General features: G+C 46.3%; 1 protein-coding gene across 5 annotated transcripts in view; it reads right to left on the bottom strand.

The window, feature by feature from the left end:
• Positions 1-778: 778 nt before the first annotated feature.
• The window catches only part of LOC146180432 (receptor-type tyrosine-protein phosphatase T-like), a 680195-nt gene continuing 666408 nt past the window's right edge, over positions 779-14565 (bottom strand). For all 5 annotated transcript variants that reach the window (XM_084576027.1, XM_084576026.1, XM_084576025.1 and 2 more), the window contains 2 exons: positions 3232-3367; positions 779-970 (listed from right to left, as the gene is read on the bottom strand). In XM_084576027.1, the coding sequence (XP_084432153.1) occupies positions 896-970; positions 3232-3367 (211 nt within the window). In that variant the 3' untranslated portion in view covers positions 779-895. The remainder of the gene's footprint in view (positions 971-3231; positions 3368-14565) is intronic.

Raw genomic sequence — 14565 nt, forward strand, 5'->3', positions numbered from 1 at the left:
TCGGCTCCGCGGGTCCGCCTAAGGAAAGTGCCTCAGGCGCATTGCGTCCCAAGTGCGTCCTGAGCCGGACGGGGTGGTCTGTACGTGCGGGAGTATATGTTAGCTGTAATGGCTGCCGAGGCAAGCTAAGTCCTTGAATTGGACGCCTCGTAGACTGGCTTCGAAGCTAAGGGGAGCCTGTCGCGTGCCTCGCTCTACCTTCTCAGCGGTCGGAGCCGTCTGCCAAACGTTAAAAATCGTCCATTTCCCTCACGTACTCGAGGAAGGACTCGTCCGGATGCCGTGTATGGAGCTCCAGCTTGCGCTCGTAATCTGCGGGCAAGACCCCGCCGCGAAACCTGGCTTGTAACTTGTGCAGCGAGCTTGACCGGTGACCAGTGATTCTGAACGAGCGGACAGCCAGATCGGTCAGTGAGACTGGCACAACATGCACCACATTTTAGCCATCAGTAGGCTATGTCACCTGCTGGTAAGTCAGCCATGCTGTGAATGATTGTGAGCAAATCATCCACTTTATCTATCTTGCCTTTGCGGAAGTGTAGAAGCGCTATTTTTGAATCTCAATACACTTCGTGATAATTTTTGTGGCAAGCACAAGTTTCTCATCATCACAAAATTTCATCACGCATTTGAGGGTAATCCTCTGACAATGCTTTGAAATAACAATCCCGGTTTACATGCAAGCCGCACAATGTCGATTGTACACTTAATAGCTGAAACACTTAGAGGTAATTCATTCCCTCCGGGCGATTATAAGAAGATGTGGCTCAGAACGGCATACAAGAAACCTTCCTTTTATTTAAAACTCTTGCAAGCGTCGCTGTCCAGCGAATTGTTCGTTCTCTTTATTTGGAGATGAAAAACCAACTTGATCAATAACACATCGGCTCCCTCTTCACTGGAAATTTGAATAGGTGTCAAAGGTGTCCAGAAAGCTGAGCGCCAGGTCGTAGCAAAATGCATATTGTTCCTGTATGAGGTACGAAAAAAAAGAAGGCATGGTATTGCTAGCTTAGATACAAAATACAAAGCAGGCATCAAAGAAAGCATAGAATCTAACATGTAATTTCAAGGGTTGTATTAAACAGGCATCATAAGCGACTGCGGATAAAATATGTCAAAGTAAAAATGCATTCTAAGCTCGCTTTTTGTGATGAAGCTCTTTCGGCGTATGGAACACGTTTAGGTGCGAAAAAAAGCTCCACAAGGTGCTCCACAATCTCCTCAATCAATATTAACTGATCACTCCTCTGCGATTTAAACGTGCAGCTAGTTTTTAATATTTTCGTTTTCTCTTATAAAGCTCACAAACGGTCAAATATATTTCTTTTGCACGTAATCAACCTCAGTTATGTTAAGCCAGCCACTACGGAACAACACGACTTGTAGTAGCGGTGATCTAATACTGTCGGGACAAAAAAATGCATTCGGTGCACTATTTTTTGTTCGTTTTCCTTTCAAAGCACGCATTTTTACGCAGAGTTGAAAATTTCAGAAAGGAGCAGGGAGAGACACTTTTGAGTGCAGGGGCTAGTACGACCAAACTAAAAATAACACCCCTGCTGGGGTAGGGTAACGTTTATATTTACTACACGATCGATATTGCTTATAAACAATCAACGACGTACATATTTGTGATTTGAAATAACGTTACAAAGACCACTATAAATAACCGCTGCTTTGTAAAAAAAATATGGACTTCTTTTATTTTGAACACTTATAATTTTATGCTACCCACACACAGTTACTTGCCTACGTAAAACGGGTGCTCATATTATAAGCGACTTTGCTGGACCCATATCTGCGGCGTTAGCCAAGTGGGTTTGGCGTTAGGCTGATGATTCATCGACCGCGTCTTTGATCCCAGCCACAACCAGTGCATTTTGTACACGTGAAGTAGGAAAGGATGCACAGTAGGAAGCGTTGTCGGGCAACTTGGAGCAATATTTCAGGCATTATAGTTTCGCAAAACTGACAACTGATTTTCAGTTGTCTGTTTCGTGCTCGTCGCGTACCCTGTTTTGTGTATGTCTTTTTAGCGCAACTATAATGTCTGAAAAGATGCACTTGTATTGATGGCGGTCAGCAGGCTTGTAAAAAAAACTCCTAGCGGTCAGGTCTAATCGAGAGCGCTTTTTTCGCTGCCCCTCACAGCGCATGCTTCCAGTCGTGACCCTTCACTGTTTTTAGCGTCCCCATTTATTCAATCATGCCGAAACAGAAAAGGCTTGTTACCAGAATAATTGGCGCGATCCTCTAAAACCACGGAATTGAAACAAGGCTTAAGAACAACAGGCACTTTTATCACGAACCTATTGCAGCAATTAAAAAAAACCTGAGGAGAGCACACCGCAGCTGTTATCTCATTTTGGCGAACTCAAAAAAAAATGGCCGATTTGAATAGTTAATCAAATATGAAGTAGGTGCGTAGCACCGCTTATCCCCGCTATACCTTTCATGCATACACTTCAGCGATTTACACTCTCTCAAAAATCTTCCCTCAGATCACGCAAGAGGTGGCCAGCAGTCACAAGGACAAACAGCGCCGGCGGTAGCGCTTCCAAAACGCACAACACACTAACCTAAGGCACAAACATTCCGATCGCGGCCCTTGGTCGGTTGCACCCGGGCGGGCGGTTTCAAAGAGATGTATGTCCAGGCATCTTCCAGAGAAGGCACCGAAAGCAGCTCCCTCTGCCGCGCATTCTCCACAGCCCGTGTTTCGCCGCGTTTTGGAGATTTATGGCCTCCGCGCCCTTTCCCCTCAAACCGAGAGACAGAGCAGTTAGCGCCGAACCGGAACACGTGCACGACCGTGACACTTCTGCGAAAGGGAGGCCGGCTTGTAAACACGCGCACACACTCTGTCCTGCAACAACCGGCCGCTCTTCCCATAATTCACTCGGCTTGGCGCCAACTGCCGAAACTCCAGGCAAGTCGAGCCCAACACCTCCCCATCAAACTGTGCTGTACAGTCTTCAAGCTTGCCGCACACAAGATACCAGAACTCGACACTTTTCCACCACTTCACTTGTCGACAAGTGCCCCTCGGCCCTCTGCCGGCACAGCGACCCACAGCGAGCGGCTTCGGACAGACCCCTGCGAAATCCGTGATTGCGGCTAGTAGTGCCACGCACTAAAAAAAGAAGAGACATCCCTGTCGTTTCTGCACTTGAGGCTTCACCAAAATGACCACAACTAGCCCACGAAACAACCGTGCTGTTATCTCACCGAGTCGACGATAAATTCTGGACGACTTGCGCGAGCGTGGCGAACAGACCGGAACACATCCAGCTCCTGTTCGAGCTTGAGCTGGTCGCAGATTGCAGCGCACACGCAGTAGAGACCACATTGCTGACATCCATCCCTTGAGAAAAAGAGAAGCAGGATCAGCACTTAAAATTTATAAGCGCAATAAGTACATCAATAGAGTATGCCAAAGGGAGCTTTACTTGGTAACGAAAAAAACAATTCTTCCCCGCTTTAAAGTGAAAAGTACGATACTTTAGTTCAATTATTTTTATCATTATCCACGCTGAACATTGCTCTTCACTTGTTTACATTATAAACATATTTGTTTCCTTGCACTTAATGTCACTGGTATATGGTGCCCAACTTTCAGTAATGGTGTCAGTGTTCTAGTTTGACGTTGGTGACTCATTTGCACAGTGACTGTCTTTTAATCTGTTACCAATGTTTGATTCTGGGACAAAGGGTCTAGGGCGATGTTGCTGGGTCTATTTCGTACCTTTGATGCCAGAAGCATTAAAATTACTCTGTTATTCACGCTGTTTGTAGCAATACGAATAGCTGGAATCAGTATGTCGCGCTCAACCTGACCTTAACCCAAATACATTGTAAACTTTCGTGAAAAACATAGTAGTGCGTGCAATCCTCTTTGTTCCACCCTCACTTTGGTAGTGCTTTAAACAGCTTGTCAAACAAACTTGACGTAGCCCGCATCACAAAACACACATCCCGAGCGTTGTTATAGAACACAGATATTAGCGCCAACAAATCACAAGGGTGCACGGAGCTTTGCGTTTTCCTGCGCGACAGGCTTGACAAAAGAGAACGACGCCACACAGCGCTGACTCCCAATTTAAATCTTTACTGGTAAACCAGTCACTACAGTTACCCTATTATCGACCAGAGCTGGAAAGACATACTTCGTTGAAGTAAAAGGAAAACATGATATTTAGGATACAACTAACACATGTCAACAATCACATTCAGGACAGACTGTTCCTTCCTGTGGCAATGCTATAGAATTCCCGTCTTACTATAGCCACAAAACCTTTATCCTTATCTGCAGGCAATAGCCGTTACGAGTGATCGAATTATTTATTTTTCATACCCTCAAGCGCCGAGGCATTATAAAGGGGAGTGGAGAAATATGCAACAAGCGAAAAATATATAAGGAATCGGCAAGTGTACATGCCTTCGAGAAAAATCCAAATGTTCAAAGAAAGAAGACAATGCTACACATAAAAATCACAAAGGTAACACCTAACACTGAAAAAATTTAACTGAAGAAAAGAAATTCTGATAAAAGAATAACTAACCAGTGGCAATGCATAAATTAGCCTCATCAGACACAGACAATATTCAGCATAATCTGTTATGCAAGCCACGGCTGCTGAAAGGTGGCTCCAATCTTTTTATGTGTAAGGAATAAAACTATATGAGAACGTGTTCGTATAGCAAAAAAAAAAAATGGATCCAGTCCTGTGCTCATGATTGACACGAAAAGAGCGATAGGTAAGTGTGTGCTACTGCACACACTTACTGGTGATAAAAACATTTATGAAATCGGCATCCGTTTCAAGGCCGCGCTAGAGAAGCACGGAAGGTCGAATTCATCGCTGTTGTACTCGCGATCCTGTTATAATTAGATAGGATAAAACGGGGTGCGTTTTTCTGATCAAGCTCTAATTCAGCGACGTGAAGAATTTAGAGCAAAAATTTGCGCTAAATTCTTGGTTTCATGGATAACCAACTAGCCCGGCCGCATGATTTCCTCTAATGCGGCGCAAAAGGTGGCTTGGTCAGTGTCCCAAATGGGGGCGGCTTACTCCAATTTTGGAAAAACAACCGTTTTATAAAGCACTTGTCCAGCCCAGTAGTTGTTCAGCAAAGTAATTGTGTCCTGGAGGGGAATCTTCCATGAGAATCTGTACTTCTTCTGTACATCCGCATGATACATCGCTCCGCCTCAGTTCTATCGGCCCATGTGGAAACGCTCTCATCATTGCCACAAAAGCTGCATTTTTATTTGCTGGAAGAACCGATAAAGAGTGATTATTGATCCAAGAAACAAGCATCTGGAGTTGAAGCTTCTGTAATCTGTAATTTCTTAGTACAGCTACACCATGATATGCACCATTCTGCCTCAATTCTATCGCCCATCCTATAAACCTATCTCATCCTAGTAACCTGTCTTGTCCCGCCTGTCATGCTGTAACTATGCAAGATCGCCATCAACTCACTCAGCAACTTTCTGTGTGGCAGGTTGCCAGCTATGTTCGGGAAACGCGTGAAAATACCAAATTTTTGAGGCTGCCCACCTACATTTGGAAGATGCCACTCAGCTGGATATAGTAAAATGAGGTTGAACACAAATTTAGGTAAAATTAGGATGACTGCAAGCGTCGGAAATCCGGACAGGGCGGGCAAATTTAGGGATAGGTCACCTAAATTTGGAGGCATCATTGATTTGTTTATACTCTAATTAGGTTAGTCATCAAGTTTGGTCAAATTCTTACGACTTACAGTTTTGGGAATCCATGGGGTGAAACATTGGGGGAGGTCCGTCTCGATTTCGAGATTAACAAAAATTGATCTCACTCGAATTAGCTTCAACATAAACGCTGGTCACATTCTGACAAGGTGAAATTTTGGTGCTATACGGAGCTGATTTCTGTAGTTTCCTTACCCCTGCTTGAAATCGCCACTGAATTACGTAAGACGTCGATTTTTGTCAACTTTTTACGGGGTCAAATTGCGGGCTTCAAGGCGGCCAAAGTTTTCTGGTGGGCCAATCAAATTTGGAGCAATCATCGAGCTTTCACAATCCGATGGTGTCACTCATGGGACAAGACACCATAAAACATTATTGACAGTGTGAGGCTCTCTCTACGCTCTGTCAACGCCCACTGTAGCCAAGAAAGGCTGACACGTTAAAGGTATTTTAGCATCAAATGTGTCTCTTTCAGTCCTGGAAGTCACTCTAAAGCAGACAAATCAGCTTTTTGGAGGAACACATCTCCTGCGAATTTCATTTTTGGCACCTGTAGGAAGGCAGCACACAGTAGAGAAACAAATGACGTGAACAAACTCATCAGAAACAAGGTGGACCTCTGCCCCCTGCTATGGACTTGTGCAAGAATGCACACCCGAATAACCAGATGGCTAGACGAGGGTGGACTTCTGCGACAAGAGAGGAAACCTAAACTTGTGGCTAATGGACGACACTAAAATCGGAACCTGCTCCGTTTTCTGAAAGATAACTTCATGGCCTACTTCACCGCAACGGCCACCTGATGAGGTGACATAAAGGAAGGCTTCCGGTATTAAAATAAGTGAACCATAAATGCAAAGCAATGACGCTAAGTACACGCTGCGCAAACGAATCTCACAAAATGCACTGATCATTACGCGCACCAGTTTGCTGAACCTGCGCCGAACAGGCATCGTCGAGTAGGCTTTCTTTTTGCTGTCATAGAAAAAGCCAGAAGCATCATCTTTCTCAAAACAACTGGTTTTGTTTCTGAGCTGTGTGGAGCATTCACAGCACCCAAAAGCCACAGGTGGTGCTGCAAAATAAAAAAAAAAAAGCAGGGCCGCGACTTGAGACAAAGGAAGAGAATAACGGACAAGCGTTGACTTACATTTGAAAGTTTAATGAAAACGAAATCGCAGGTGATACTTATACATTTTTTCTGAAGGACCAGGACGCATGCGCCCCCCCAAACAAGCAGCAGTCTAATCATGCGAATCCAGGTATACAATTTCACTATCATGCAGAATTACACCGATGGCGTGCTCACGCAACTATCCCCTTCTCTATGAAAGTGATATGCTTTAGATAACTCCCTGGTTAGTTGGTCCCTATGCCTGTAGATTATATCAGTGTTGTTAAAAAGAGGTGTGCATAGATTCTTAACAGGGAACCTTGGATCGTTATTTAAAGCGCAGTTCCTGTTGTGCAGGGCAAGGTTCGAATACGGGTGTTAATACATCTACCTGTTTGGCCTATATACCTGTCTTTGCTAGAAAATTCATTATCATACACCACGACTTCAGCACATGGCGCGAACTCAACCTGGTGATTTATTTTACACGACCTCCTCTCGCATATTTTTGTTGATTCTTAAACTTCGTTCTTCTGTCCACTATGACACGTATCTTAGAAAGTTTTCTGGGGGCTGAAAATACCGCATCAACACAATATCTTGATCATATGTTTTTTAACCTATTAAACAACTGGTGTACGTACGGTATTACCGCGTACTTCTTTCTACTGCCTGGCTCCTGTGGCTGAGAACTATCGACCGACTTTAGTTTCCTTAAAATTTTACTACAGGCAAGCAAGATTACCTGATCTGGATATACTGCCAATTTTAATCTGTTAATCTGCTGGCCAAAACTACTGACCATTTCATGCACACATGATTTTAAAAGTGCAGATCCCAAGAACTTGACAGCTATACCACATCTAGCCAATTTTGAGTGGGCTGATTTGTAGTTAAGTAATGGATTCTCCGAACGCTGCCGGAAGGACCAGCATACATGATCTATCTTTATTACTAACCTTAAATCAAAAATTTTTAACTCCTTTCCGCTCGGTACTTCGAAAGTAAACTTCAAAGCTTCCCCGCAACTATCAAAGACCCCCAAAGTTTCACCAACCTGTCCCATAAGGTATAAGGACGAACTAACCAGGGAGTTATCTGAAGCATATCACATTCATAGAAAAGGGGACAGTTGCGTGAGCACGCCATCGGTGTAATTCTGCATGATAGTGAAATTGCATATCTGGATTCGCGTGATCAGACTGCTGCTTGTTTGGGGGGCGCATGCGTCCTGGTCCTTGAGAAAAAAATGTATAAATATCACCTCCGATTTCTTTTTCATTACGCCTTCAGTTCTAAGTCAGCGCTTGTCCGCTATTCTCTTCCTTTGTTTGTCTCAAGTCGCGGCGCTGCTTTTTTTTTTATTTTGCTTTCTTGAAAGACACCACATTTTATCCCCATCCCTGCATGGCTTCTGAAAAAGGCATTCAACCGTTACTCAATTAGCTACAGATATTCATCTTATTGCTTCAATTCTCGGTAACAGTTGTCAAGTTGACATGATTTTTTCTGGATTTTAGTAAGGCATTTGAATGCCATGATAGAAAAACATCGCTACAGACGTGGACGGGGGTGAAGAATAGACTGGATGGGCGCTGAACTCACAACTGAAGTTTATTGAAAAAAAAAAACACAGATATATGAACCAGCCAAGCAGCACCAAACCGCACATTAAACACGAAAATCATGATAACCCCACACACACACCACGTTCAAGAAACTCAACCTCAAAAGCGATTGACGGTTCACTAACGCATTTTGCACCCAATCGAATTATATGCCTGGCCTCAATGATTTCCCGGTTATTCTGTGCCGGATGGGAATCCAAAATAACTGTCTGTGTTAGGGAAGGATGGCAGCCGCCACATCCCTTACAGTGTACAACCAGATTAGATCCTCTACCAATATCTAATCTCTAATCTCTACCAATCTCTAATCTCCGGTTACGAGAGCCCGAGAGATCATTAGAGATTAAAAAGGTTAAAAAAGCTAGCTTATACATCCTTAATTAGATCCAAACTCGAATACGCATGCGTCATCTGGGACCCACATACATCGATGCTCTCGAAAAAATTCAGCGAAAATCTGTTCATTTTATCTACTCGAAGTAAAGTCGCACTGACTCCGAAATATAATACATGATCACGGTATCAGAGCCCTGCAGTCCAGACGCAAGTTTTTACGTCTGAACTTTTTATATTTATTACTGAAACATGAACTTGCTCTTAATTCCACGGACTGTTCGTGACTGGAATGATTTGCCTGAATATTTCCTTCAGCCGCTGGAATTCATTGACAGTGTCCTGAAAATAAATTATTGATGTTATACTTATGTTTTACGGCACCAATTCGTTTTTTTTTGTGCTCTGGTCACGTGCTTCCAATTTATGTATCTTGTGCTTGTATCTCATTTACTCTACGTATTTTATGCCCCTCCTGTCTGCACCTTCGCTTGCAGTATCGTATAAATAAATAAGTAAATAAATATATAAATTCATAAATAAATAAATAGGTTGTGAGCACTGTATGGCGCTTCATTTTTCACACCGGTGAACGTATGCTTCATCTTCATCCTGCTCTCTCTTGTGGATACCCATTGTAGTTGCGGAGTGTGGTTCGCTGCAGTGTGCGACCAGGGCTTCAGGTCTGCAATAAAACCTGATCCGCCAAGTCCGACCTTCGCGTAACCTTACACATGGTGGAGGTGCGCCTTGATTTCTCCGCTGCTTCGTAATCTGCGTCCACCTGGAGCTCCGTTCTGGCCGCCGTTTGACCCCGACCACCATCGTCATGACCCAAGAGGGCCACTCCGCTGTTCTGGCTTCTACCAACTCTTCCCCAGCTCCCCTTGCCACTTGGACTGTGAGCAGCCGTCAGCGCGACCCGCAGATATCCGTCGGTCTGCGCGGCGACGACGCTGATGACTGGCTCGACAGCTATACGACCGGGTCAGTGCTTTCAACCGGTGGGACGATTCTCTTATGTGTTCTTTTACTTGACGGATGTGGCCAAAATGTGATTCCTAAACCATGAATCGACGATTTCCGACTGGGCTACCTTCAAACAAACGTTACACCGGATTTTCTGCGCTCCTACTGTTCGCCCAAAATCCGTCAAGAAGAAGCTAGATGCCCAACTTCAGCTGTCAAAGAAGACTTATACTTCTTTATAGAAGACATTCTCGCACTTTTCCGGCACATAAATGGCAACCATGCCAGAGGCCGAGCGGGTTCGGCATGTTCTGAAAGGTATTGGGCCACTCGCCTTTAACGCCCTGGCCGTGCAGAACCCTACCATCATCGACGCCATCATATCGACTTGTAACGCCTGGACAAACTACAGTCAATACGCCTGCAGCCTGATCCCATTTCCTTTGTTCTACTGCCGACTTCGACCTCCGTACGCTTATCCGCGGATTAATTCGTGACGAGCTCTTGGCTCAAGGTAATTTGTGCCGCCCTGCATATGAGCCACATCCTTCAAGTGCTGGCCTGCGTAGCATTGTGAAAGAAGAGCTGGCCTCTATGACTTCTTCCCCTCCCCCCCCCCCCAACACCGGCCGCTCCTACCACCTGTCATGTGCCATCGTACGCCCAGGTCACGTCCTTGCCGCCTGCGTTTGGAGCGCCTACGCCACCAGCGCCTACCACTGCTCATGTCGCCGCATTGGTACCATCTGCCGCAGCGCTGACATACTACCCCACCTGGCGCCCAGCTCGCTCTGTTATTACTGCGTTTACTAAGGACATATTTCCCGTTTATGTCGTGGCAGGCTCCAAAATGAACGCCGCGACTACGACTCATTTGAGACAGACTACCCTCCTCGCTTCACCGGCTCTAACCACCGTTCATTCCCAGAATATCCCCGACGGTCATCACCCCCGCCAGAAAGCCCCGCTCCGCCTGGTGGTTACAGGCCTTCTTGATTTTTATAGCGCTGAAGAAACACCACATGAAGAAAGACACAACAGGACAGAGCTCTGGTGCTTCTTCAGCGCTATAAAAATCAAGATCATGTACCAACTAACCCGTCAAAAAGTCTTGCTACAGGCCTTCAAGACGCCGTTCTCCTTCGCTTTTCGCCGCTCAACCTCGCCGCTCCGCCAAGCTTCTCTGACCCCCCCCCCCCCCCCCCCCTCACCCCCTATCCCAATCGGAAAACTGACACTGCCGTTTTAGGAGGGAAAACTGCACTTTTCGGCCATCCCAAAAATCTTCCGGAGCGTCCCTCCAATATGATTTTAGTTAGCGTTGAAGGTTTATCTGTTGAGGCTTTGACTGATACGGGCGTTGCTATTTCTGTGATACACACTGACTTGTGGTCCCGCTTGCGAAAAGTAAAAACGCATTACGATGGACCTGAACTTCGTGGAGCTAATAGTGCAATCATTCGACCTTCTGCTAATTGTACTGTGCGAGTTTTTGTGGACGGTATCCGCCACTATGTACAATTTGCCGTGATGTCACCGTGCGCTCACCCAATTATTTTGGGATGGAATTTTCTGTCTGCAGCATCAGCCAGCATTTCGTGCCGTGACAGGGTCATTTACATGAACGAGAGCGATCCGTCTTCTGAACCTCCCGAGACCCGTCATCGCCTACTTGCCCTCACTGACTCAGTGTTGCCCCCTGGATGGGAACAACTTGTCGAGCTTACTTCTACTGACATTGATAACGGGGACTTGCTAAACGTGCATTCTGATCGCTATCTAATCCGTGGAATCGCATTACCACCAAGTCTTGTTCGGTTTGAGCACGGCAGAGCGCTTGTCGCTGCTTTGAACACTTCCCCAGAGCCCATTATACTGACTAAAGGGACATGCTTTCTTTTTCCTCACCAGGAGCTTCTTCCGATGCTTCTATGTTCTCTTTGGCACCATCAATCCTGACCTTTCTGCGTCTCACCGCCAAGCTTTGCAGGAATTGCTTCGAAAACACTAAGCCTCCTTTGACATCAATTCTCCGACCTTGGGCCGAACTTCTGATACACAGCACCGCATCATTACAGAAGGTACTTCTGTTGTTAGCCGTCGCCCTTGCCATGTTTTCTTATCAGAATGTAACATCATAGAAGATAATGTTACTGATATGGTCCGACGAGACATTATTCGGCCCTCAGCTAGCCCCTGGTCATCTCCGGTCGTCTTGGTAAAATAAAAAGGATGGGTCCGTGCGTTTTTGTGTTGATCCCCGAACACTCAAAGGGGTAGGAAACGGCTAAAAAGGTCACTGATAAACGTTTTCAATGTGTAGAACAAATGCTTCTGAGCATTCGTCCAAAGTAAAGCTCCTCGGAAAAAATCCACCGATTTATTATTAATTTTTAAAAACAGCGTTTTTCGAAATTCGCCGGCTGCGTCATTTCCACGTGGCGGCGAGATATGGAACTATTCTGACGTGATTACCTATAGAAGAATGGCTGATTAGGCGAGTTGGTGAACCATGATCCACTGATCCATGAACCATGAACCTGGTTGTCCACTTCTCCTCTTTGTCTCGTCTCTATTGCGCAGGTATATTACTGTCTATCATGATTACCTACGTCACAAGTGCCGAGAGTGACAGGCCACGACAGGCTGCCATTGGCTGCAGCCGCGACGGCGACGGTCACGGGCACACTTCAGGTAGCTGCGAAAGTCGTCTGCTCGAATGCTGCATGAGTGAACCCGAGCTTGGCGCTTCGGTTGTTAACCGAAAAGGTGGTGGCGTCCGACTGAAAGTGCGCGTCGGTGCAGGAGTGCGAAAAGAGCATGAGCTGGCCCGATTCAACACTGTACCGATTAAATAGGCAGCATGCCTTCACGTGCCGACCGACGGCGCACCAGCGTACTGTAGTCTCGTGTCCAGACTCGTATTTGCAGCATCGACCATTTGTGCGGCGTGCTGATAATTAAATTAAAAGTGCGTCAAAAAAGGTCTGCCCTCAGCTTCATCGCGAAAGTACACAAATTCGCACCGCTTAAGTGCAGCACCGGATGTCGTCAGGTGACCGCAGAGATGCCATTCGCGGGCGCTGCGGCCGACGGCACTCCGGTCGTGCGCTGCTCCCTGCTCGTCGTTAGGCCTTGTTTCTTTTGCATCGAAGCCACGGCGGACGGCGTTTTGGAATCGCCCGCTTCGCTGCGTCTCTAGCGTAGTCGCTCGCGTGCTCCTGTGTGCTATTCTTGCGTTAGCCGGTGTAGCTGCGAAAATTAATGACAACCTGCACTGCCGAACTGAATGTGCCGAGGTGCTTTGCTGATGTTTTGCGCCATCGATTCTGGCTCGGACGATGCGTACACATGAGATAAAACACGCTTGCACGTTAGGAATTGGCACTTCCTAAACGATGTGCGAAAGGATTGCACACACACTACGCTATCCTTTTTCTTAATCTCAGTTCTTAAGATTCGCGGACGAATAATTCGTGCTCATCTGTCATATCCGATATCCAAACTATCTAGCGATCATAAGTCCGTGCTCTCGTCGGTGATACGTACGCGTATACATTCCATTCGTTATGCACAAGAGATGCCTCTCGCCGACCATAATGAAAGCAGCTCCGGACTAAAAGCGACGACGACATATGTTTGCACACGGGCAACTCGCACGCTCGATCGTTTGCCAGCATCCATGCACAGTCGGTGCTATCGCGTCAACTCCGCGAGGGGTCACCGGCCGCCGTTGGTCAAACCGCAGAAGACGGTACCAAAGAGACTGACCCAGGCAGCGCGAGAGAAGAAAGCGGTCTTGTAGAAAGCCGTGCTCGGCAGGAGTGCACGCTAATTTGCGCTGAATGGGACAGATATATGAAGGAAAGTGCTCCTCCGCGGCGGCCGCCGGTGTGTTTGGTCAGCAGCCTGCCCACCTGCAGGTATGCGCTCGCGAACAACCCGAGTCGTTCGGGCTGCTGTCGCACACAATTCCGAGAGGTCTAGAAACTGAAGAAACAGGCGGCTGAAGAATACACCAGGCAAGGTTGAAAGCTATGCAAACGCAAACGGGATGGGAAAGGCAGAGACCGTGAATGTGCGGGCGACGCTCGGGAAAACAGGCGCGGCAACCGGAAGTTTTAAAACCTAGCGTCGACGCTTCGTGGGCGGGGCTAGCGGGGCGGAGTTCCTGAGCTGTTTTCTTCGTTTTTTCCTGGTGTCTCCGAGCGTTGAGTTGAGGGGAGAGGAGTGGCATTTTTATTCGCCGATATCTCCGGTGTTAATGAAGCTAGCTGAGAAATTCTTGCGGTGAATTGACTTGTGAGGGAAGTACCTATCTCTCTACCATTTTGCTTTACCTCATTTTAGGCATTGCATGACCCCTTTAACAAATTCGCTCGCAAAGATGTTTACCCTATGCCACGAATTGGCGACTCCCTCGACTATCTTCAGGGCGCCGAAAATCTCCACTTGGGATTTGCGTTCTGGTTGCTGGCAGATTCCGATGCACGAAGCCGACTAAGAAAAAATCGCACGAAAAAAACGTATTATTTTAAGCGCCGAAAAAAGTTGGGAGTATTTGTGCCAGGGTTGATAATTGCTCTAGTTGTGCTGTTCGTGAAAAGAGGAAGTTGTGCAATGTGAACCATGCAAACCGGCACATCAAATGCAAAAAGATATAGTGTACCATATTCCGCTGTCTTGTGGGAGCATGTATATCGGTAAAACTGGCCGTTGCCTGAATATTCGCTTACAAAAGCACAATTTGCCGTTGGCAAACCCGCCTTCTTAGAATCTAG

This window comes from Amblyomma maculatum, chromosome 8, assembly GCF_055883805.1.
Source record: "Amblyomma maculatum isolate TAMU_Amacu chromosome 8, ASM5588380v1, whole genome shotgun sequence".
Lineage (NCBI taxonomy): Eukaryota > Metazoa > Arthropoda > Arachnida > Ixodida > Ixodidae > Amblyomma > Amblyomma maculatum.